Source organism: Microtus oregoni, unplaced genomic scaffold, assembly GCF_018167655.1.
Source record: "Microtus oregoni isolate MIOR12 unplaced genomic scaffold, Mior012 000021F_ref0000039, whole genome shotgun sequence".
Taxonomy (NCBI): domain Eukaryota; kingdom Metazoa; phylum Chordata; class Mammalia; order Rodentia; family Cricetidae; genus Microtus; species Microtus oregoni.
The window spans coordinates 3,939,746-3,961,713 of record NW_024543080.1 but is presented as its reverse complement, the minus strand read 5'-3'; the positions used below and the strand labels follow the sequence as shown (position 1 = coordinate 3,961,713).

General features: G+C 43.7%; 1 protein-coding gene across 1 annotated transcript in view; it reads left to right on the top strand.

Annotated features, from left to right (window-relative positions):
* Positions 1–21,968, top strand: part of Fras1 (Fraser extracellular matrix complex subunit 1) — a 419,545-nt gene that overhangs the window by 313,160 nt on the left and 84,417 nt on the right. Inside the window, exons 34-41 of the mRNA XM_041671543.1 lie at positions 910–1,047; positions 3,247–3,279; positions 6,504–6,635; positions 7,665–7,790; positions 9,990–10,237; positions 15,291–15,439; positions 15,624–15,786; positions 17,319–17,454. Of these exons, the coding sequence (XP_041527477.1) occupies positions 910–1,047; positions 3,247–3,279; positions 6,504–6,635; positions 7,665–7,790; positions 9,990–10,237; positions 15,291–15,439; positions 15,624–15,786; positions 17,319–17,454 (1,125 nt within the window). The remainder of the gene's footprint in view (positions 1–909; positions 1,048–3,246; positions 3,280–6,503; positions 6,636–7,664; positions 7,791–9,989; positions 10,238–15,290; positions 15,440–15,623; positions 15,787–17,318; positions 17,455–21,968) is intronic.

Here is a 21,968-nt window from a genome sequence, read left to right as displayed (position 1 = left end):
TCAGGAGAGTTAGGGAAGCTCCGAGACCACGTACCTGCCTCTAAAGACCAAATAAGACATGAGAGAGGAACGCAGCACAAGTCCCATGCCTGCAAAGTCTCTAATTGCAGCCATGAAAGCACTGATCATAACCTGCATGCTAACTGTAAGCCTCAGTCTGTCCTCTAATAGTCAAGAGCCAGGCTATTGTTGCTGGGATCATCACAGAAACAGGGGAGTGTCTGAAATTAAAATGAAGCCTATAAAAATATTCCTTTGGCACCTCAGAAGATCACTTTGGGCCCATGCCTTAAAGACCTTTTGCCTTTGTATTGAAACTCAGTTGGAAGTTTCCTAGTGACAGTAATACGCCATTCACGTATAAAAAAGCATGTGCATGGAATGACATTAGGGGCAGTAATTTGCTCCTTAGTTTATGTTTCCCAAATCCCAGTAATATATTTATCCTGTTACCTATCCTCTAACTTTCTGTGTGTACATGTTGTGTGTGTGTGTGCTCAGGTGTGTGCAAATGTGATACACACGTAGCCGTGGAGACCAGCGGTAAGCATCAGGGGTCTTCCTCACTTGCTGTCCACCTTCTTAGTGGAACAGTCTTTCCATCTGACCCTGGACATCACCTAGGCTTGCTGGCCAGCCAGCCCCAGGGGTTCTTCCTATCTCTGTCTCCCCGACATTGGCCTTACAGATGCGTGCTATCTATCACCCATGGGTGCTAGAGAGTCAACGCTTTCGTTGCACATGCTCTTCTGGCTGAACTGACAACAGTAGTGCAGGAAGAACAGCCCAGGAGCCAGTGCTCCTGAATGATAAAGACTCGCGCTCATGGGCAAGGGGCGGGGTTGGTGGACCTGGCCATCCTGTCACCCAGAAGTTGCCATCTATACTCATGAGTCTCTTCCTCCCCAGGTATCATTGAGCACAGAGACCGACCTCACTCTTCCATCCGGTCTTTCACTCAGGAAGATATTAACCAAGGCAAAATCATGTACCGTCCTCCCGCTGCGGCCCCCCACCTCCAGGAGATCATGGCCTACTCCTTCGTCGGTAATGCTTTCTTTCTCTGCCTTGGGGCACCCAAGTCTTTCTTGATCTTCATGGCTGGTTCTCCTTCTCTTTCAAAAAACTTATATACAGTTTGCTGACACTCTTCTTCCTACTTAACATAACTTGGGGCCTATCAGCCTGTCTGCGACTTGGCTGAAGTCTGTCTTTTTGTCTTCTTTCGTTGTTAATTCCCACCGTAGGCGCACTTTCAGCCAACTTTGGTTTAGTGGCTCAGGTATGTCAGTCACTGATTGAGGGGTTGGAGATACAGTAGAAAACAAAACGAGTCACTGACCTGCTTTTGGACTGAGTAGGGGCTCTGTATAGAAACTGCTAAGTAAATAATCACAATAGTGAATATTTAGTTGCAGATTTGAGATGAGATGCTCTGGGAAAAAGAGGAAGTGTTCAGCGATAAAGTCAAACCTAAGGCTGATCCAGACTGAGAAGTTAAGAGGTAGCTGTCCAAGTAGCTATTGGCAAGGTGGGATAGGTAGTAGCTAAAATAGCTAAGTGCATGAGGGGTGCACGGAGAGGATTCTGGGAGGGAGACAGTGTGCCTCCCATGAGGCCTTGGGGAAAAGAAAATGTAACTTTCTAGGGATTGCAAAAAAGGCAATGATATTCCTGTGATGTCCAGAATGTAGCCAAACAGGCGGGGATGGGCCTGATGGGAGAGTAAGCCAGAGTTTACACTCCACAGGAGCTCCTAAAGAGCTGCATGTTTAACCCAAGACCACGAGGAATCCAGGGGAAGTTGAAACTGCAGGGAATGTTTTTCATGAGGACTCTTTCTCTACAATGACATGAGCAAACTTGAGAAGGGCGCCAGGCTAGGACACTGAGTCCCCTGTGGACTGCGGTTTCTCAAGGGAGATCCATGCATGCATGGAGAATGCGGGTGATCTTCCAGCTTGACCTCCAGGATTTGGCAGAAGATGGTTTAAAAAGTTTTATTTTAAAAGCTTGAGTAGAAAAGCAAACTGATGAAACTTTTGTTCATTTATTAAAGCCAGTGCACAACCTTCCTCTGCAGCAGACTAGCCTTATCCCTTCCTCTGCAGCAGACTAGCCTAACACTGCCCACCATTCCTTCCTCTCTCCTTCCAGTGTAGCAGACCAGCCTTAACACTGCCCGCCATCCCTTCCTCCCTCCCTCTCTCCACTGCAGCAGACTAGCCTTAATGCTGCCTGCCATCTCTTCCTCCCTTGAATCTGTAGTTAGCGCAGCTAGGAAGTTGTGATTCCCCACTCCCAAGTTCTGTGCCTTGGGTGATTCTGAAAATCTTGGTGTCTGTTTATTATAAAATGTAAGCCATGTGTATTATGCAACTTTATAAATAGATATTACATTTATATCATAAATTTATTCAAAGCAGCTGGTTATTTCTCTTAGGAAATTGACTATGTATTAAATAATTATAAGGTTTCTTTTTGATTATGGTAAGTAAACATAAACTGATATTTGTCATTATTTAGTATGAATTCAATTGTCCAGAATGTGATTAACTCCTCAATTAGATTGAAAATCCCTAAGGGCAGGCAGAGGCCCATTCTCTGAGGAGTACCCTCGGTATCTAGTAACTGGTTAATTAATAGCCCCTCTAAAGTATGCCCCTACTTTACAGGAAGCTTGGGTAATACTGAGATTAGAGAAAAAGGAACTCTGTCAGCTGTGCTTAGAGTAATTTCCAGGTCTGCTAGACTTGTCTTAGTTCCACAAGTTGCTTTGGAGGGAGTAGAGTCATGTCCTGTCTAACCCATGAGATAAATGCCTCGAGATAAATCTCTCACAGCCACAGTGAGTAAATCAGTGTCCTAGAAGTCACTCAGTTCTACAGTGACTTCTAACCACCCCCCCCATACACTGTCAAGGTTACATATCACCCACATTCACCAGTTTGTAGGGGTTTATGAACTGATAAAATAGGATCTGAATGAATGTATTATAAGTCACCCTAACCGCTATGGCACCAAATTATTCCAGTATGAGTATCCTTTTTATACTTAAAATTAATGCTAGCATCATTATGTCCAACATTCCATGAGCAGAGGACCTCCTGACTACTCCTTAAACCAGATCAATTTCGATTTAAACACTGTTTACTCCCTAATTGCTACTCTATATTTTGTGCCTTCCCTGTCTCTCTCTGATCCCAAAATGTTCAATACACTGATTTTCCTCTCTTGCTCTTTTAGGTCTCCCAGAATCAGTGAAATTTTACTTCACAGGTAAAGACTTTAATCTCGGTTTTATTGGAAACTGAAATATATTCTTCCCTTTTTTGTTTCCTAGAAGTTATGTTATCTAACCTATTAAGAATGCCCAATATTAATGTTCTTTGAACTCTAGTGGAACTTGTCCATTTATTGAAAAGAGACAATAGTAGTTAAGGTCTTAAAGTTGGGGCCCCACAAACTGGAATTCAGCCGCTCTGGGAAGGTTTCCTAATACCCTTATCCATGGAAATTTATCCATAATGGAGATCACCATCATGATGCGTGTTCACCTCCCAGGACAACTGGCTTGTGAGCATCCATGTGTCACGCCCAGCTGATGTGTAGTAATTCTATGAAGTCTTGAATAGCGCCATGTATTAAATGCCTTGCCTCTGGAGAGAAAAGTCTTTGGACCCAGAGCATGAAATGAAAATTCTTCTAGAAGTTTCTGCATCCTAGTTTTGCTTCATACTGCAATAGACGTTGAGCTGGCACAGGGAAAGGCATTCTTGCTCAGGTTAGAATGAAGATGGTTGATTTTTAAGTCAGCTGTTCAACCGGGATTAAACATTCTGTTGGAAGCAATCCTCCTTGGAGCCTGTGATATTTTATGTGGGCAGAAATCTTGGTGGGATTGAAAAATCTTCCCCCAAACTGCCCTGCATTTCTGTTCTCTCTGAGGGGAAAATCCCTGCAGCAAACTTCAGTGCTGCACCACGACTGTACGACCAGTCATCTCTTGCATCTCATGCATCATTGCATGCAGGTCATACACGCAATCAGTACCCAGGAGTGGCTTTCTCTTTTCTTTTTCAAATCAATTTACAACAAATGTCATTTTAGGAATTACCTGGTAGGGTTCTGAAGATGGCTGTTGTTTCTAGTATTTCGAGCTAACAATCCTGCTGGGCTCATGTACTCTGGGAAAGGGCAGAGTAGCATTTAATTCAAGTTCCTGACCTGCAATATGGGATGGTTTTGTGTTCTAAAATCTATGGGGTTAGGTCATGAAAAGCAAAGGATGTACCATGCCCCATCCTTTTAACCAGAAGGCTTGAGAGTCAACAGTTAACTTGCTCAGGACCTACAGCTAAATGATCCTTAAGCTTCCATAAGGCTAAAAGAATGGACCTTGGGCTGACTTTAAACTATCTTGTTTCCAGCCCAGGATTCCTGTCTTTTGCGGGGAGGGTATGTTTTTTGGAGAAATGCTCTTATAATCTAGTAGGAAGGCAGCCGCCTCTTTGAAAGGAGATTTGTGGCAGAATTTTGAGCTGAACAGATCATGAACTAAAGCAGTGACCAGCCCAAACCTTGACCCTAACCCGAAGAATGAGGGCGAACAGCTCACTGTGGTGCATCTGCTAACCCCAGAAGGCTAGTCGGTGCTCCTGACTTGGCAAGCCTTACAATATGCACAGGCCCTCTGCAGAGCGGTTCTAGGCAAGAAACACCTGTCAGACAAATGGGGCCCGCAGGAAGCGGTTAACCCAAATAAGCAGTGTGATTGTTGTTCAGAGAAATCAGAGATACTCCTTAAGAGAGGGAAGATGTCACATTCTTAATATTTTTATTGGCATTTTTTTTGCATTTGCTTTTGAAACACTGCAACCGTGTGACATGATTTCTAATTATATAATACTCTCTGGTAGATAGCTCCCTGCCCCTAAAGAGGCAAGGATGTGTTTGATCACAGCGAACAGCTGTGTGATCAGGCCAAAGCTCTTGTAGTGTTAGACTTTGCTGTCTTTCACTATGTAGGGTTGTTGAAATCTCCCTGAGCCTTTTCTCTTTCAAAGTAAAACTGATGGAATTAATAGCAAATATAACTTCAGTTTCACAATTATTTTTCTCTCTCTCTCTTTTTTTTAAACACAAGATTTCTATTGTACACTCTAGGTACCTCAAGAAAGTACTGAGTCCATTGAAATTGGCAGAAGATTGTATGTGTGTCCACAAGCCTTTAAAGTCAAGACTCTCCCTGTCTCTATCCTTGATCATTCAAAGAGAAGGAGATTAAACATACACAAAGAAACAGTGGCAGCGTTTTTGACACTTCACTAAAATGATCAGGGCCACAAAACCTTCATTCTCACTTGAAGGGGCGGTTTGGGCCTCCCTATGATAGACGTGAATGGTGTCTTGTCTTGTAAAGCCACAGTCAGTTAGATCTGTCTCCAGGACAAGGCAGACCTAAAGCAACTCTAGTCATTCTCCCTGAACCATGCTTGGTCACATTCCTGCCAACGTGCTGACATGTCCAGAAGACAGAGAAAGAAACCGGTTTCCTGTAACCATACCACCTACAAGTAAAACAGTACCGTTTTCTCAGTAGCCATGGTAGATAGCACAGTGATGTTTCCTGTACCCACCACTCCTGGGTTTAGAGGGGATGGAGGGAGTTACAGAAAACCCAGAAATGAGAGTCAAGGGTTAGACAATTCTGCTCTCATTTCCTGTGGAAGACGAGGATCCTCTTGGATGGAGTTAAGCCAGGGAAACAGAAGATAAGGTCACTGTTTTGCAGTGGTGTCTCCTATTTATGGCCATGGACATAGCAACAGGGTAAAAATGCATCGGCTTACTTGCGCACAAATGCTGCGAGAGACAGGGACAGATGTCTGCCCTTCAAAAGAAATAATATGAGACAGTCACTTCGATAAAAAGAGTGCTTAAAAGAAAGTATTTTTTTCTGGCGTAATGAAGGAATGAAGTATTCAGAGAACCTTTCCATAAATAAAAGTCTTTGCCGGTACCACTTGGGAACTTTAACCCTAGCACTCGGGAGGTTGAGACCAGGAATTCAAGGTCATTCCTGGCTGTAGAGTGATTTGGAGGCCACAGTGAGCTATGTGAGATCCTGCAGGGCACTTTCTGTTGTTTCTTTTTCAAGTGCTTATTTTACATTGTTTTCCACCAACGAGCCTCAAAATCCCTTTGAGAATACCTTCTTAAAATAACTTTGTCAAAAACTTCTTATTTAAATAAATCAAAATTTGTAACCTTTTAGGAAACAAAAAAAAAAAATAGCTTTGCCCTTGTGAACTCCCATCCTTTGTCTTATCCATAGAAAATGCCTTGGTAGATTTGCTCATCATCCCTTCTTCCTACTTTCAAGCATCTCAACAAATTGCTGTTTGTGGAAATAGGGTAAAGGTGACCAGACTGTACGCTGATTTACATTTGCACGCGTGTGCTCAGTCACATGAGTGTATGTGTGTGTTTACTTTTGCCAGTTTCTGATGGACAGCGCACAAGCCCAGAGACGGCCCTCACCATTCACTTACTCAGCTCTGATCGTCCACCGCCAGCATTTCAGGTCAGGGCTCCGCCGCTGGAGGTTAGCCCTGGAGGCCGAACCTCTCTAGGTAAGAACTAGGGTCTGGGAGAAGCCTGGAAATCGAACTGTGTTGCAGCAACTGTGGGAACTTCTTGACAGCTGCCCAGAACAGTGGCCTCCTCTTTCAGAAGTGTGTTCAAGCCCACTGCATCCTCCCTCCTGCCCATTCCTATGCAAATCAAAGCAGTACTGAGAGCAGAGAAGAGGAAACAGATCCTTCAGAGGCCAGCCTTGTGTGGAATTCTACCCAGAATTTGTTTCCCAGCCTCCTCGAGTTTGATTTGTTATCCTTGCTACAATATAAAGTAACAGAGCTGAGAAGAGAGGGAGCAGGTTTCAGCGACTGCTTCTGGTTTCTATTTAAAACTGACGGATCGCAGTGACCTTCAGGAGTGTGAGGAGCTGCCTGTCCCCCAGTGCATGATTTTATTTATTTCTAAGTGCACTTATTTTTTTACGGTTTGTTTATTCTTTTACCAAGGGCATTCTATTAGTGGTGTGTATTGTGTGTACTCTGTGGATCCATGTGTGTTTTCTACACGTGGCTTTTGTCCTGAAGCTAATTATGCCATTTGTACAATTTGACCAAAAGTTATTTGTAAGCAATCGTATAAATGAGCCATAGAGACAATGTGAAAGTTGCTGCTCTCTTGATGATTTCCTGGACGGCTGGAACAGCCATCATGAAGCCAGCACTCTGAGTAGATTTAGGAAAATCAGAGAAGCCAGATGAACACCCAGACCAGTTCATGGGCTATTTCCGAAGGACGCTGCTTAAGACAGACCTACGGGTGGCCCTTTGTGCTTGCCTTCATTTGTACGGGAGAAAAGAATGTTCTCAATTCTGAGCTACCCTTTTGGAAGGGAACTTTTGAAAGAACCTTCTTGCAACTGGTGGATTAGCCGTGTTCATCTTCACTTACCTTGTGCTCACTGTAACTTCGCCCTGCTTTATGGTTGCTGAACACTCGCCACTGGCTCCGCAGCCTGCCTCTGGTTTTAATCTACTGAGAGCACACAGTTGTCGCTGTAGCTGGCCTCTCTCTCCTTCCTGCAGGCCTGCAGTTGGTAGCCACAGATGCTCGGGTGATACCAGAAGAGCTCTTCTTCCAGCTGCAGAAGCCTCCACAGCATGGCTCGCTCCTCAAGTCCACGGCAGAGTCCTCAGGGCCCATGGCCGCAGGTAGATGCAGTCTCGGTATCTGGCCTGCTTGGGGATTGTTTTTAACCTCTACAATTAGTTTTCTGTGACTTAGAAAAAAAGTGAAATGCCTGTGGGGGATAAAGCAGGAGGAAAGATATTCTTGACCTCGGTGTCCTCTGCCCCCCAACTGCCCCTGCCCCTTCTGAAATCCATGAGGCTCTTTTCCTCAGCCTGTGAGTGAGATGGGCCAGTGAGCTTCCATTTCATGTGGTTTTTCACAAAGGTTCATATGGTCTCTTAATTTCATATGTGAAATGACTGGTAGTGTTCGCTTTGTGTTTCTTCATCCATTAGAAAAAGGATATACTTTAAAGTGCAATCTACACTGTGGAACAGTGTAGCAGGGCAGTCAGCTTTCCTAAAATGGTGGTTATTGTACTTTCTCGTGTTATAAATGCTACACACTGGGGCCAAACAGTTGGCTCAGCAGTAAAGAGCACTTGTTGCTCTTTCAGAGCACCTGGGTTCAGTTCCCAGCAGCCACATGGTGGCCTACAGCCTTCTTGAACTCCATCCCCCAAAGACCCAAAGCACTCGCTGACACACCAGGCACCAGGCACCAGGCACACCCATGGTGCACATCCACCACCCACAGGCAAAACATTCGTGCACCCAAAACAAATCTAAAATAATTTTAAAGACATTTGATCCCATAGGGAGTATAGAAAAGCGCATACACACACACACACACACACACACACACACACACACACACAAAATCTCTCTGATTTATTTAAACACTGAGCACTTACATAGCAAAGTGAATATTCTCCCTTCTAAAGTGGTTATCCAGGAATGCCGTATCTCACTTCCATAATCTGTACTTTCTCAAATACTTGAGATGCCTGCTTTTTAGAGATTTAGTGATATGTACTTCTGAATTTCCCTGGTTGGGTAAATCTTTGCCCATTTGATGCAGATTAAAAAAGTTTTAAAGAACAAAGACTAGGCTCTTTGGGTCACAAAGGCAATCGTCCTAGGGCAGTGATGAAGGAAGCATCCTTAGGACAGGAGGTGTGCACAGCAGCCTTTATCCTGTTTCCTCGGTGTTGTGTGTAACCAGCACTTCATTGTCCTGTTTCCAGTGTCACACTTAACCTGCACTTATGATTGGCAAGTGACATCTGGAGGCGTTTGTAAAGAGTTAATACCTGTTTGTGGGTGCAGGATCTACCAATGTTGGTGAAGTCATGCACTAGGGCCCTCAGTCTCAGCACTAAATCCATTGGTCTCAGCTAATCATTGTCATAGCAAGGAACCTCCAAAAGTTACAACTGGGGAGAACACCCCAAAAGACAATTTTCTCAGCTGTGTTCTGTGTAATCACAATAGCCCATGACTAGAGACATGATTCATTAAAGAAAAAAAAAAAGTTCCATGGCTTGAAAAACTTTGAGTAACTTTGATATTGTGGATTAAATTTTCTAAAATTACAATCAAATTTACAATTTAAGATGTAAATTTGGATTACATTTAATTCCATTTTGTATGAACCTCTGTGATCCTAAAACTTCCTATCCTGTCTGTTTTATCTATTATGATGATGTTATAGATTAGTACCCTGAGCTCTGGAGCTTGCACTTTAAGCATCAAGGAACAACTCCCACTCCACACTAGTGTTCAGAGTGAGGCCCTGCACATGCTAAAGAACTGACCAATCACTGAACTCTCAATTGTATTTTCACATTTTAATTTTAAAAAACTTAAATGCACAAATTTAATCAGTTCCTCCGGTGGCTCAAAGAGTGTTGTCTCTTTTCTTAAGTCTTCAAGCCATGTTCAGTGCCCTGATTAGATTCAGAGGGCAGTCAAGAAGAATATAAGCATGTTCTATGTTTTTCTAGAACTGGGAGTGATGACTGTTCTGCCAGAGCCCGATTTTAACTCACAATGATTTAGAGCCTTAAAAAACAAAATATACCAGGGCTATCCCCTCGAGGGATTAGCTACCTTGTTAAACAGCCTCTCACCTTGAGAAGTGTGGAGGAGCAAGCTAACTCACCCTCTCTCTGGGGAGACATAGAGGGAATGCCAAGTTGGGTGGGCGGTTGAAAGAAGTAGCTCCCGAGTCCCAGAGTATATGATGCTGCGTGCTCTTCGAAATCGGGAGAGCGAAGGGGCTGACTGAATGGGAAGTGTCATTCCCACAAGTCACTGGCTTTGTTTTCTTCTCGGAAGGTGACACCTTCACGTATGACGAGGTTGAGAGAAATGCCCTGCAGTACATACATGATGGGTCCTCTGCCTGGGAGGACAGCATGGAGATCTCAGTCACGGACGGCCTGACTGTGACAACTTCCGAAGTGAAAGTGGAGGTGTCCCTGTCGGAGACCCGAGGGCCTCGGCTGGCCCCTGGTTCCTCCCTGAGCATGACTGTTGCCAGTCAACGGACGGCCGTAATCACCAGGGCAAACCTTGCCTATGTGGTGAGTTCTGACGTTTACTCTCTTGCTCTCTGTACTTCTGACAGGGCACCCAGCAAGCTGCCCCATGGCTGGGTACTCAAGACAGCAGGCATATGCAGTGTAAAAGGCTCTTCTCTTAGCACCCCTGCTATGTTCTCTTTGGAGTCGTTCTGCACACCCTGGCCTCACCCAGCATCTCAGCAGTAGACGAGTAAATGCACATCTCTGATGGGGGCTGGGGAGGTGGCTCAGTGGGTGGCGTGCTTGCAGTGTGAAGACTGGAGCTCAGATCTTCAGGACCCGTCTAAGAGCCGTGTGGGCCCAGCAGCCAGCGTGGGGTCTCAGCTGCAAGGAGCGAGAGGAGCTCCTAGATTAGCTGAATCAGCAAGGTTGGTCTAGCAAGAGACCTCGCCTCAAATGATGAAGAAAGCCACCAGGCGTCGTGTCTGGGTTCCACATGTTCGTGTACACACACGTGAACAGATATACACATGCATCTACACCGCAGACACACACACACAAAGAAGGAAAAACTTAGGATGAAAATACTGGGACTCCCAAGGGCTTTTGATTGTCAACATGCAACCGCTCCCTTGTCTTAAAAGCTCCAGGTCCATTGTTTTCAGTGTGGAGGGCAGAAGGTCTACTGGGAATTTTAGGGAAAGAACAGTTGTCTGGTCGGCGATGAAGGAGTAATGGTTGATCCTGACTTCCCGAGAGAAAGCTGACTTTCTTGAGCTTGCTCTTGTCCAGTCCAGACAGAATACAAGCTCTGCCCCCCACCCTTTGGTGGCGCCTCTCTCTGTAGATTTCCTAGACCAGCCTATTGGCCTGATAGCCACGCCCTGCCCTAAGAGAAGGAGAGTGGTTGAGGAGAAGGGGAGAACCAAGGACGCTGGGGATTTCCCCTGTGTCTGGCTCAAACTTGATTAAGTGATCTTGGTAATTAAACTCGTCTGCCTTCTTTGATTCTGCATCTGGGGCAAAGGATAATGAGGATAAATTAATTTTATTTTGCAGTTACATATGTTGTAAAGAGATGACTACTGTCTATATAAACATAATGATGATTAGTTGTTATGCTTTGAAAGGAAAGATAATTATTTGAATGGTAATCATTCTTAGTATTGAATTTTTCCTTCACTGGCCTCAAAATTACGGCGAACAGCCTATCCTTACTCCTCATTTTTAAACACTATATGACTTCAGTTATCCTTTTTGCTTTGCAATGGTGGCACATATTTTTAATCTCAGCACTCAGGAGGCAGAGTCAGGCAGATCTTTGTGAGTTCAAGGCCAACCTGGTCTACAATGCGATTTCCAGGTCAGCCACTACTACACAGTGTCTTGAGAAACAAAACACAACATAAAAAGAGTTGTCCTTTCCTGAGCTGAAGAATCTCACTGTAAGGTTCAATTCCAAACGGTAGGCCTTGGATGAGGTCCTAAAGACTGTTTCCTCCTTTAAATCGTCTTTTCCTACAGGGTGTGAAACCGAGCACCGCTTCATTCCCCTTGTGGGTGCGCTATGGTTTCAGCAAAGTTCCGACGGTGTTTAATTGGCCGATTATTTTTCATCCTATGTTATGGGCCTTTGATCCTGGGAAAGTCATGAATTTGTAAAAATGTATGAATTCGGATTTAATCGATAGATCACCAGGCTTGAAAAATGTTTGACAGACTGAAATAGCACTCCAGGAGCAGCGCCTGCCCATTAACCACACATCACGGGCTGTACATCAGAATAGGAGCTTTCTGGCAACTGAACGTATATTTTCAAAAATTGATTGAATGTGAATTTACCCACCAGAGCAGAAAGATTTCAGGGAACTCTTCTAGGCTGCTAAAGTGCAGGCACTGGCTAGTCCCTGGGTTGTACAGTGTGGAAAAAAATTTCCTAAAATACCGAAGATTTTGGTAATGGAAAAGCTATTTAGAATGGCGGTCATAAGTGGACAGAGTACAGAGAGAAGAGCAGCCGAGTCTCCTCGTCATTAGAGTGTGAGCACAGGAGGAAGATGAGAGGGTGGTGGAATATGCCATGGCAAAAGTGGGACCGGGCCATGGTTCCTCTATAAGGCTACTTTATTGTTCAATCTTAGACAGGGTCGCAAACTAGCTGTATAACCAAGGATGAGCTTGAATATCTGGTCATTTCCTGCTTCTACTTCCCAAGTGCTGGGGTTACAGGTGTGTGCTACCACATGGTCTGTGTCTGCAGCTGTAGGCAATACTGGGGATCAGGGCTTCATGCATGCTACTCAAGCACTCCGCCAAATAAACCACACACACAGAGAGAGAGAGAGAGAGAGAGAGAGAGAGAGAGAGAGAGAGAGAGAGAGTGTTTCCTTAGTGTGTATGGGTTCTGGAGTTTGAACTGATGTTTTAATTCAATCTTGCCTCTCTATGAGAAGTGAAAGCTTAACATTAAAATACGGATAGCATTTCTATATGCCATCCAAAACTGAAATAATTCAAAATAATATATGTATAGTTATTACATATCATGTAGTTGGGAATCAATTTTAACAAAATACATGTAACTTCCAGGGAAAATCGAAGTCATAACCAGCAATGTAGAAAACCCAAATGAATTTTCTGAAAAAGAAATAAAAGAAAAGGAGGAAACAGGGAGGGAGGGGGAGTCAACCATGGTGGCCCACACCTCTGATCTCAGCACTTAGAATTCTCAGAAGGAGAATAGGAGGCCCTCACATTTGAAGTCAGCCTGCAGTACATTTAAAAAAAAAATAAGTGTCTCTAAAATATAAAAAGAAAGAAATTTAAAGAAATCTCCAAACACCTAGAATATTCAATCTAGTAATATAATTTATCAAGCCATATTTAAACATTGAAATTGGGAATGGTGGTGCACACCTTTGTTCCCGACCCTTGCAAGCCATAGACAGAGTTTGAGGCTAGCCTGGTCAACAGAGCATGTTACAGGACAGCTAGGGCTACACAGACAAACCCTGCCTTGAAAAACCAAATTAATAGTAATAAAGAAAGACAAAATTAAGACTGACTAAAGGGTCCAAGGGCAGGATAAAAGAAGTGCGTGTAAGTTAATTGTGTGTGTGTGTGTGTGTGTGTGTGTGTGTGTGTACGTACCTGTGTGTTTGTATGCATGTGTAGGTCTGTGTGAGCATGTGGGTTTCACTCCTTTTATTTGAGACAGTGTCTCTCACTCACCTAGGATTCTCTGAGTCGACTAGGCTGACTGGCCAGTGAGCCTCGGGACTCTGCCTGCAGACCTCTTCAGCACTGAGATTATAAGCATGTGCCGCCTAATCTAGCTTTCTCTAATGTGGGTTCTAGGGATCAAACTCAGGTCCTCATGGTTGCATAGCAAGCACTTTCCCGACTAAACTATCTTCCAAACCCTTAAACTAATTATTATTTAATTCTCATGACCTAAATAATTATTTATATTCACTATATACATATCACGTGTCAATTTCTTTAGAATGAATAAGAAGAATAAAATGAAAATATAAATTCATCCAGAGTGAACATGAAGGTCATTGAACAGGGAAATTATATGAGAAGAGGATCTGTTTTCTTAGGCATTTTGATTAACTCATGCTCTCTTGGCTGGCCTCATATGGTGATTTTTTTAAAAAATTATGACAAGGTATTTTCAGAAGAAGAAAACAATAGCTGATTTTTCACATTTGAAACTCAGAAAGGTTTTGAAAATTGGAGTATAATAAGATAATGCCTGGCCCAGAATAAGCATCTCTTTGCCGGATTTGCCAGTGTTTGAGACAGATGCTTTTTTATTCTCACTAAGAATCAGGTACCCTATCCTTGTCACTTGTCATTCTCACATCTCAGAAGAGGGCACTGGAAAATTCTCCATAGTCCTTTGAAGGTCTGTCTCAGTGAGAACTCACAGGAATATTAGGCAGTAATTTTTTGGAATCCAGTGTTTTCCGTTTGACCCCACACACGGAGAAAGGAGAAAACAGTAAGATTACACATTTAGAAGTTTTCTGAAGTCTAGCTGACTCTGTATGTTCCTGTTCCCTTCTGGGCCAGTGTCAGGTGAGCTGAGACAATTCTGAGATCTTGCACTGTGGTTCTAAATGTTCATTGAAGGAAAGCTGCCCCCAGGGACGGACATGGCTGCCAAGGACCCAGACCTTGCTTGCCTGGCCCGCCCCTTATCTGCTCACACTTCCTTTCCATCCCTCACTAGCTGCACGGCGTAGCCAGGAAAACTTGCATTTGACAGTAAAATTGATCATGCAGCGTTTGTTTTCATTGTTGCTGCCATAGAACAGAATGTCCCCATTTTCATTTAACTCCTCTAAAAGGCAGATGGCCCAGGGAGACTCCAAAATGACATCACCTGCCTTCTAGACATTCCCAAAAAATATTCTTGAAGAAAGAGGAAATTGTTAATGAAGATATTCTATTATTGTCCATGTAGACAAACAGAAAGCTGATCTTGTTTTTCAATAAGCCATCGAGGAGAAGGAAATGTTCTTTATTAAGATTAAGTGCCCTAGGAAGCGAGGAGCCATTAATTCAGTCCTTGTCGAAGGAAATCCACAAGACCTCCTAAATTCTTTTGTTAATCCAAGTTTTTGTCACATTGGTGTTACTTGAAGTGAATCATAGGCTAAGCAGATTCTGTTTCATAGAGTTTTGTCATTGTAGAGTGTATTATATACTATAATAGAATTTTGGGTATTTCTAAAATGCAAAGTGTTCTTAGAAACTGCAGGGGAAGCTTTCTCCTCTGTTTATAGAATGACGAGTTAGACCTGGCCATCTTCTCATCTATACTGTGTACATGTAATAAAAATAAACCATTGTGACTCTTACTGAAACAATAAACCATCTTTTGTTCCACTCCCTATACCATAAGCACATTCTGCACTGTTACCTTGAGTTATTCTTCCAAGAAGACATTATACCAGAGGTCTTTGAAAACGGATAAATACTGAGCTTTTATGGAGTTGGGAGAGGTATTGCTTTATGACAGGGGGCCGCTGCCTTTAGCATAGGAGACATAAGCCCCTGTGGGTCTCTGCATTCATGTCCTGACTCATGTTTGCCTGATTAGGACGATTCTTCCCCTGACGCAGAGATCTGGATTCAGCTAAGTTCTCTGCCCATGTACGGTGTGCTCTTAAAGACTTCGGGACCTGATGTGGAGGAGCTCTCAGATGATTCCAATTTCACCATGGAGGACATCAACAGCAAGAACATTAGGTACATCAGCACCGGAGATTCTTTGAAATGGTTTTTAAGCATTGTAGGTAGCAGCTGCCTATAGCCCCGCCGCCCTTATTACTACACGCCTTGTTTCTGATCTTGTTTTTTTGTTTTGTTTTGTTTGAATCCTTTCACTCCACTTGTCAGGGTGGCTCAACCTGTAATCTCCTGTGTCCTACAGATACTCAGCTGTGTTCGAGACGGAAGAGCATCTGGTTATGGACCGCTTCCACTTCTCTGTGTCAGACATGGACGACAACCGTGTGGACAACCAGGTCTTTACCATCACGGTCACTCCTGCCAAGAGTCCACCACACATCATCGCTTTTGCTGACCTTATCACGGTAAACAGTTCTCAGATCAATAAACACCCAGGGCTTGGTAGAGCTGGGATCCTTGGTGATGTAGCTAAAGGATTTCTGCCAAGATGAGCATCCAGACTCTTCCCCCAGAGTATCTGGGTAGTGATAGCAGACCGTCTGTGGCTGTCATTATAAACTTTTTGTAAAAGAAAAAAAATAATTGTATGCAAAAGATAAAATCATTATATTCACATGAGTTAGTCAAAGCATGCATACACATGTGCATGCTAGAGAGTATATTATATACATATATATATACACACATACACACATATAGATGTATAAAAACAATACTGGATATTGTTGGTAATGGCAATAAAACAAAAGTGGAATACGCCTTTGAGGATTTTAGTTGGTAACAACTAAAATGTGGAAAGCTGGCCCCACATGAATCAAACCAATATTTCTTATTAAAAATGCTGTGTGTGAGAGGCAATATAACACGTGTCTATCACTGACGTTATCAGCCAAGGGCCTGTACCAGCTTTGTTAGGTACTAGCAGGCCAACTTTGCAACAGGTACGTAATTCTTTCTAGCCTCCGTTTCTTCCTTAAACACGACAGTGTCTACTACAAAAGGATTTCTCTGGTGATTAAATAAAATGGCCGGCATCTCTCCTAGCACAGTACCTGTCGCACAGCAGGGGGGTCCTGAACACTCATTCATTTTCTTCCCCTGCCTCACGTGTGAACTATAGTGCCCCAAGCCTAGGCATTTCCTGCTTCTAGCAAGGACTTTAATATTCATGAAACTCAGAATCATTTCTAGACAGTTGTGCTCTTCCCCTTATTTTTCCTTGTCTACAACTTGGGGAAGTAACTTGAACCACCTCAATCCGAGAGTCGCATTTGTAATTTATAAACCAGCCTACATGCAGCCAAGAGTTCAGAATAAAATGCCTTGACCACTTCCATCAAGACAGCAAAAAACAACGAAGCCAAACTGTAGCGTTAGGGCATAGAACCGGGCCCCAAAAGAAAAGGTTAGTTCCAGCAACTGCTTGTACATATGCTGATTTATTTCCTTCTTTGATGTTGAGGTATGCATTAACTTTCAGGTGTAGCTAGTCTTTTATTCCTACATCCCAATAAATATACAATATGAAGGAATAAATGGGATTTTTATTCTGGATGGTAACACCTATAGGACAGTCAACCTCGGGAATGTCAAGGAGGGCTACATCTATCATTCTCCAGTTAGCTCTGTAGAGTTCTGATGCCCCAGGAAGGCAGCTCTCCTGTCCGGAAGCTTGTTGAGATGGTTAGTTAGAACCGGTCAGAACTGCTTTATCACCAGATCCATCACCAAATGAAGTGCCATTTTGAGAAGAGACACAGCGCCGAGGTATCCGAGTGCATCTTGAGGAGGGGCTGAAAGCTTTGCCTGGCTTTGGCAGAGGCACGTCCCTCGTCTGCAGAGGTCCGCCTCCCACCGAAGTGGACCTGGTGCTAGCTGGTCACGGCAGGCCACCCCTGTCCCTCAGCCCTCTATCCCCCTTTCCTGTCTTCCTCAGGTCGATGAGGGCGGTAGAGCACCACTCTCCCTCCACCATTTCTTCGCCACTGATGATCACGACAACCTTCATGTTGATGCTGTCATTAAACTGAGTGCTCTGCCCAAGTACGGCTGCATTGAGAACACAGGAACAGGTAACCGTAGCGGCTTTGCTGGAGAACTATTGAAGGTCTGGAAACGGGGGGTGGGAGATATTCTAATTAAACCTGGACATGGAGAATTAAAATGAGAAGGACCAAGAAAATGGAAGGAAAGGATTTTTTCATTAAAAAGAAAAGAAAAAAGTTACTTAGCATATTCTTTATACTTTGCATTTGTGCATCAAAGATATATTAATAAACAAAACAGATAACCCTGTCCACTTTCTTAATGACTTGTATCCTAGCAGAGAGAAAGGACTAACTGGGGAGATAGCATGCAAGAAGGCTCATAAATGTAGGGGAAACTGGAGCAGAGTAAAGGTGTTTGGAGTGTGAGCTATGTGGCTGAGGGGCTCACAAGTTGTGTTCAGAATAAGGGGTCAAGAAAATAAAGGTCCCTGTTCTCTTCTGCAGTTCCAATGAACTAAAGCTTGCCTCTGCTCCTTCTATGGAGATGACAGAAATGGAAATGCCTGCTGTCTATTTTTGACACTCACTTCAACATCCCTCCCTTCCTACCATCTGCCCTAGTCCTGCTGGAGGTTATCACACAAGGAGAGGCAAAGGCACGTGCCGTCCACCAGCCCCCTGAGGCCCACTGTGACTGGCAGCTGAGACAGCTCCTGCCAGTTTCTGAGCTGCTGCGTCTGCAACGAGATTCCCAAGTGAACAAGTACCGGTGCTAGGCTCTAATTGGCAGGCAGCTAGCAGCTTCTACAGTCAGACTATTGACTGCAGGTGTCAGTGGCCAGCATGGTGCCTGCCACTTGAGCCTGGTAACCGGAAGCTCATTCAGAATGGTCATGTTTTCCTATCAAAAGTCTTGGATCTTTTCCCTCTCTGGTCTTTCCATGTGTGCCTGCAGCTTTGCTTATTGCCTAATTAAGCTCCTTTCAATAAATGTTTGCGCTAGATACAATGTTAACATGAAGGACATCGACCCTGCCTGGAGTAAGGGACGGCTAGCCTGATGAATTGGATGATAAAGGACAGGAATAGAAACAGAGTGCTGAGGGTATAGAACAAAGCAATTGCGTCTGCATGAGAAGGCAGAAAAGCCAAGAGGTTGCTATGGGCAGTGACAAGCGTGTGGGTGAGGTGAGAGATCATGAAAGGCTTTGCCCTCACCATCTTTCCTCTCCATGTGGGATTCCCCGGAAGCCCTTGGAGCACAGTTTGACATTTACCTGAGGCACACCAGGTGGCACATAGGCCACTCCGGGTACCATCTAGACTACATAGTCACCGTTCTGGCAAGTCTCAACCACTCTAGAAAGTGATTCTCAAACTTTTATGTGCATTATCATTATCTGAATGGGCCGTGAAAGCATGGTCTCTCGGGCAGAGCCCACAATTCCTGTTGAAGAGGTTGGTGTAGCCCACAAACTAACATTTTTTTGTCACCCCATGTGTGACAGACATCATAGCTGCTGGTCCTAGTGTTGGAGGAGAAGGATACCTGGCTCGCTCAGACCTGAAATAATCACACAGAAACTGGATTAATTAAATCACTGCTTGACCCATTAACTCTAACCTCTTATTGGCTAATTCTTACATATTTAACCCATTTCTATTAATCTTTGTGTAGCCATGTGACTACGGCTTACCAGCTAAAGTTTCGGCATGTCTGACTCTGGCTGTGGGTCCCTGGCATCTATCTGACTCTGCCTCCTTTCTCCCAGCATGCCATTTAATTTTCCCCACCTACCTAAGTTCTGCCCTATCAACAGGCCAAGGCAGTTTCTTTATTCATTAACCAATAAAAGCAGCACATAGGCAGAAAGACCTCCCACACCATTTCCCTTTTTCTGTTTAAACAAAAAAGAGGCTTTAACTTTAACATAGTAAAACTACATATAACAAAACAGGTATCAAGCAAGAATTACAGTTACAATATTTATATTTAATTTATCTTTTATCATAACTAAGGAAAACCATATCTATTCTTCAACTCCATCAAAGACTCCAGAAGGATATAATATTACCTAAGTAAACAGGAAGTGCATTGTAAGCAACTTTCAAAAATTCTAGAATTGACAGAGACATCTCTCTGCCTGGAGAGTCACCCAAAGTTCTTCTGTGCCATTGGGGATCCATCTTCAGCCTACTAGAACTGCTAAGAGACTCTTCATCCTCTAGTGTCATGGGTTTGAACCTAAGGGGAAGGCAAGATACTCAAGGGCACAAAATAGTTGCCCAGTTTACATCAACTGAAGATATTGCCCTTTCCTCCGTGGAGGAAGCCCAGTAAGCACAGTTTTGAACTAAGTGTTTTGTTTCCTGAAGAAACTAGCTACCTAAATCTAATTAGAGCCTATTGGAACATATTTTTAAGTCTGGGAAAAGCAGCTTGTACTTTTTTACCAAGCAGGAGGGAAGAGAGAGTGACGGCAGTGTTGGGTGTGAAAGCTAATGGTGTCAAATCTAAATTCTTCCAGGACTGGCCTAATCAGGGCAAGACCCCCTGAGTCGCTCTGGGGACATCTGTCTTCCAGTGCTGAGGAAAGCAGGTGTCCAAGATGACAGGCACACTCACCAGGAGCTGTTTAATTTGTACCTAGGACATTCTGCTGAGGAAGGCAGGGAACACATGGATGATGTACAGTAAAAATAGAAAGTGTGCCTTTCAAACTTGGAACGACTAGTGCTTACGGCTTCGTGTCTGGGTCCCTTGATGGCCAACTAACGTTCCAACAATTTTAAAACAAGGCTTCTTTTATTCTGTGTATTTCAAGGTTGTCATGTACTGGGGGTTTTCTTGACCCAGATAACAAAGCCCCACTTCCTAGTTTCTAAGGATCAGTGAACGGGGAAAGTAAAACTTGGAGGCATTCTCAGCAGTTGGTTCCAGAAACCCTAATCTCGGTGTCACAGGAATCAATGAGTCACTGGCTGCCTAGGTCTCTCTTAGCTTCAATTTTCTTTCTTTTCTTTCAAACAAGTTGTGAAAAACAAACCAACAAAAGGCATTTCAGTCCTTGTCTGTGCATCGGGTACCAACAGATGGCACCGTCTAGAGCCGGGAAGTTAATGGCCTTTTTAGAATCTGGTCTTTGGAAAGTGTCATAGAGAAGGGAGAGGAAGCCTTTTCTGTTTCCCTCTGGACCACCTCTACTTTGGAAATGTGTCGACATGGTTTCTTTGTCTCAACTCTTGAAGACTATGGTAACAAGTTAAAAACCAATCAATTAGAAGGACCTGACTAGAACCAAATAGAGGCCAAGCCTGTTCATCATTTGAACATTGCTTACTCTTCCCCTTGGCCTTCTGCTGCCTTTGCTTTTAGGTGAGAAGAGAGAGCAGAAAACAACAAAACACAGAACTTTGAGGGTCTCACTTCCCAAATGTACCCGTTGATCAACTTTCAGTTGCTGTAACACACACCAGCCATAAGTCAGCTTCAAGAGATGAGGTTTGCTTTACTCCTGATCTCAAGGGTAGCAGTCCGTGATCAGCTAGACCCTCGCTGTGACGATTCACCTTAGCTAAAATGGCATAGTAGAACAAAACTCTTTTCTTAAGCCCAAGATGTAAAAGAAGGGAAAGAATTGATGGATGGTCCTAGAATCCCCTTCAAGGACCTCTAGTGAGTCTAAGACCTCCCACTTAATCCCAAATCCTGAAGGTTTTGCACCACAGACTGGAGACTAACACATGGTCTTTGGGGGAAACTTATCCAAACTATAGCAGCACTTTGTCCCTGAAATGGACCTGAATACTTCCATGTCTGTAGGTTCCTGAGTATCATGGCATCTGCATGATCTCTGGGCACCCAGTAGTTCTGGCATACTATCCTATGAGCTGGGTTCTTACTGATGTGTAGCTTCCTCCAAGACACTGGGAGATCACCCCTGGAATGAGGGAAAGAGTGTTGTTGAATGACGTCATAGCTGCTGTACCCGAGACCTCAGCAGCAGTGCCTTCCTTTGCAAGTCCACAGGGCTGCGTCTGTCAGCATCTCAGCTGCCACTCTAAGAGAAAGAAAGGGTACGGGGGTTATGGTTTGTCCCCTGGTACATCGCCCCTTTCTCAAGCAGTAACCCTAATTAAATGAGGTCTCTGTCCCTAAATCGCTCTTTAAAAACAAAAAACAAACAAACCAAACAAGAACAACAACAGCCGGGCGTTGGTGGCGCACGCCTTTAATCCCAGCACTCGGGAGGCAGAGGCAGGTGGATCTCTGTGAGTTCGAGACCAGCCTGGTCTACAGAGCTAGTTCCAGGACAGGCTCCAAAGCCACAGAGAAACCCTCTCTCGAAAAACCAAAAAAAAAAAAAAAAAAAAAAAAAGAACAACAACAAAAAACTAGGGGGATACTTGAAAAGAAAGAATTAGGTGGGAAAGGGAAGGATAAGAGAGATAATGGGAGAACTTTGATCCAAGATTATACATACATGCATATATATATGTGTGTGTGTGTGTGTGTGTGTGTGATAATATATAGACATACATACATATATGTATGATTATATATAAACACATTATATTATACATGCATGGATACATAT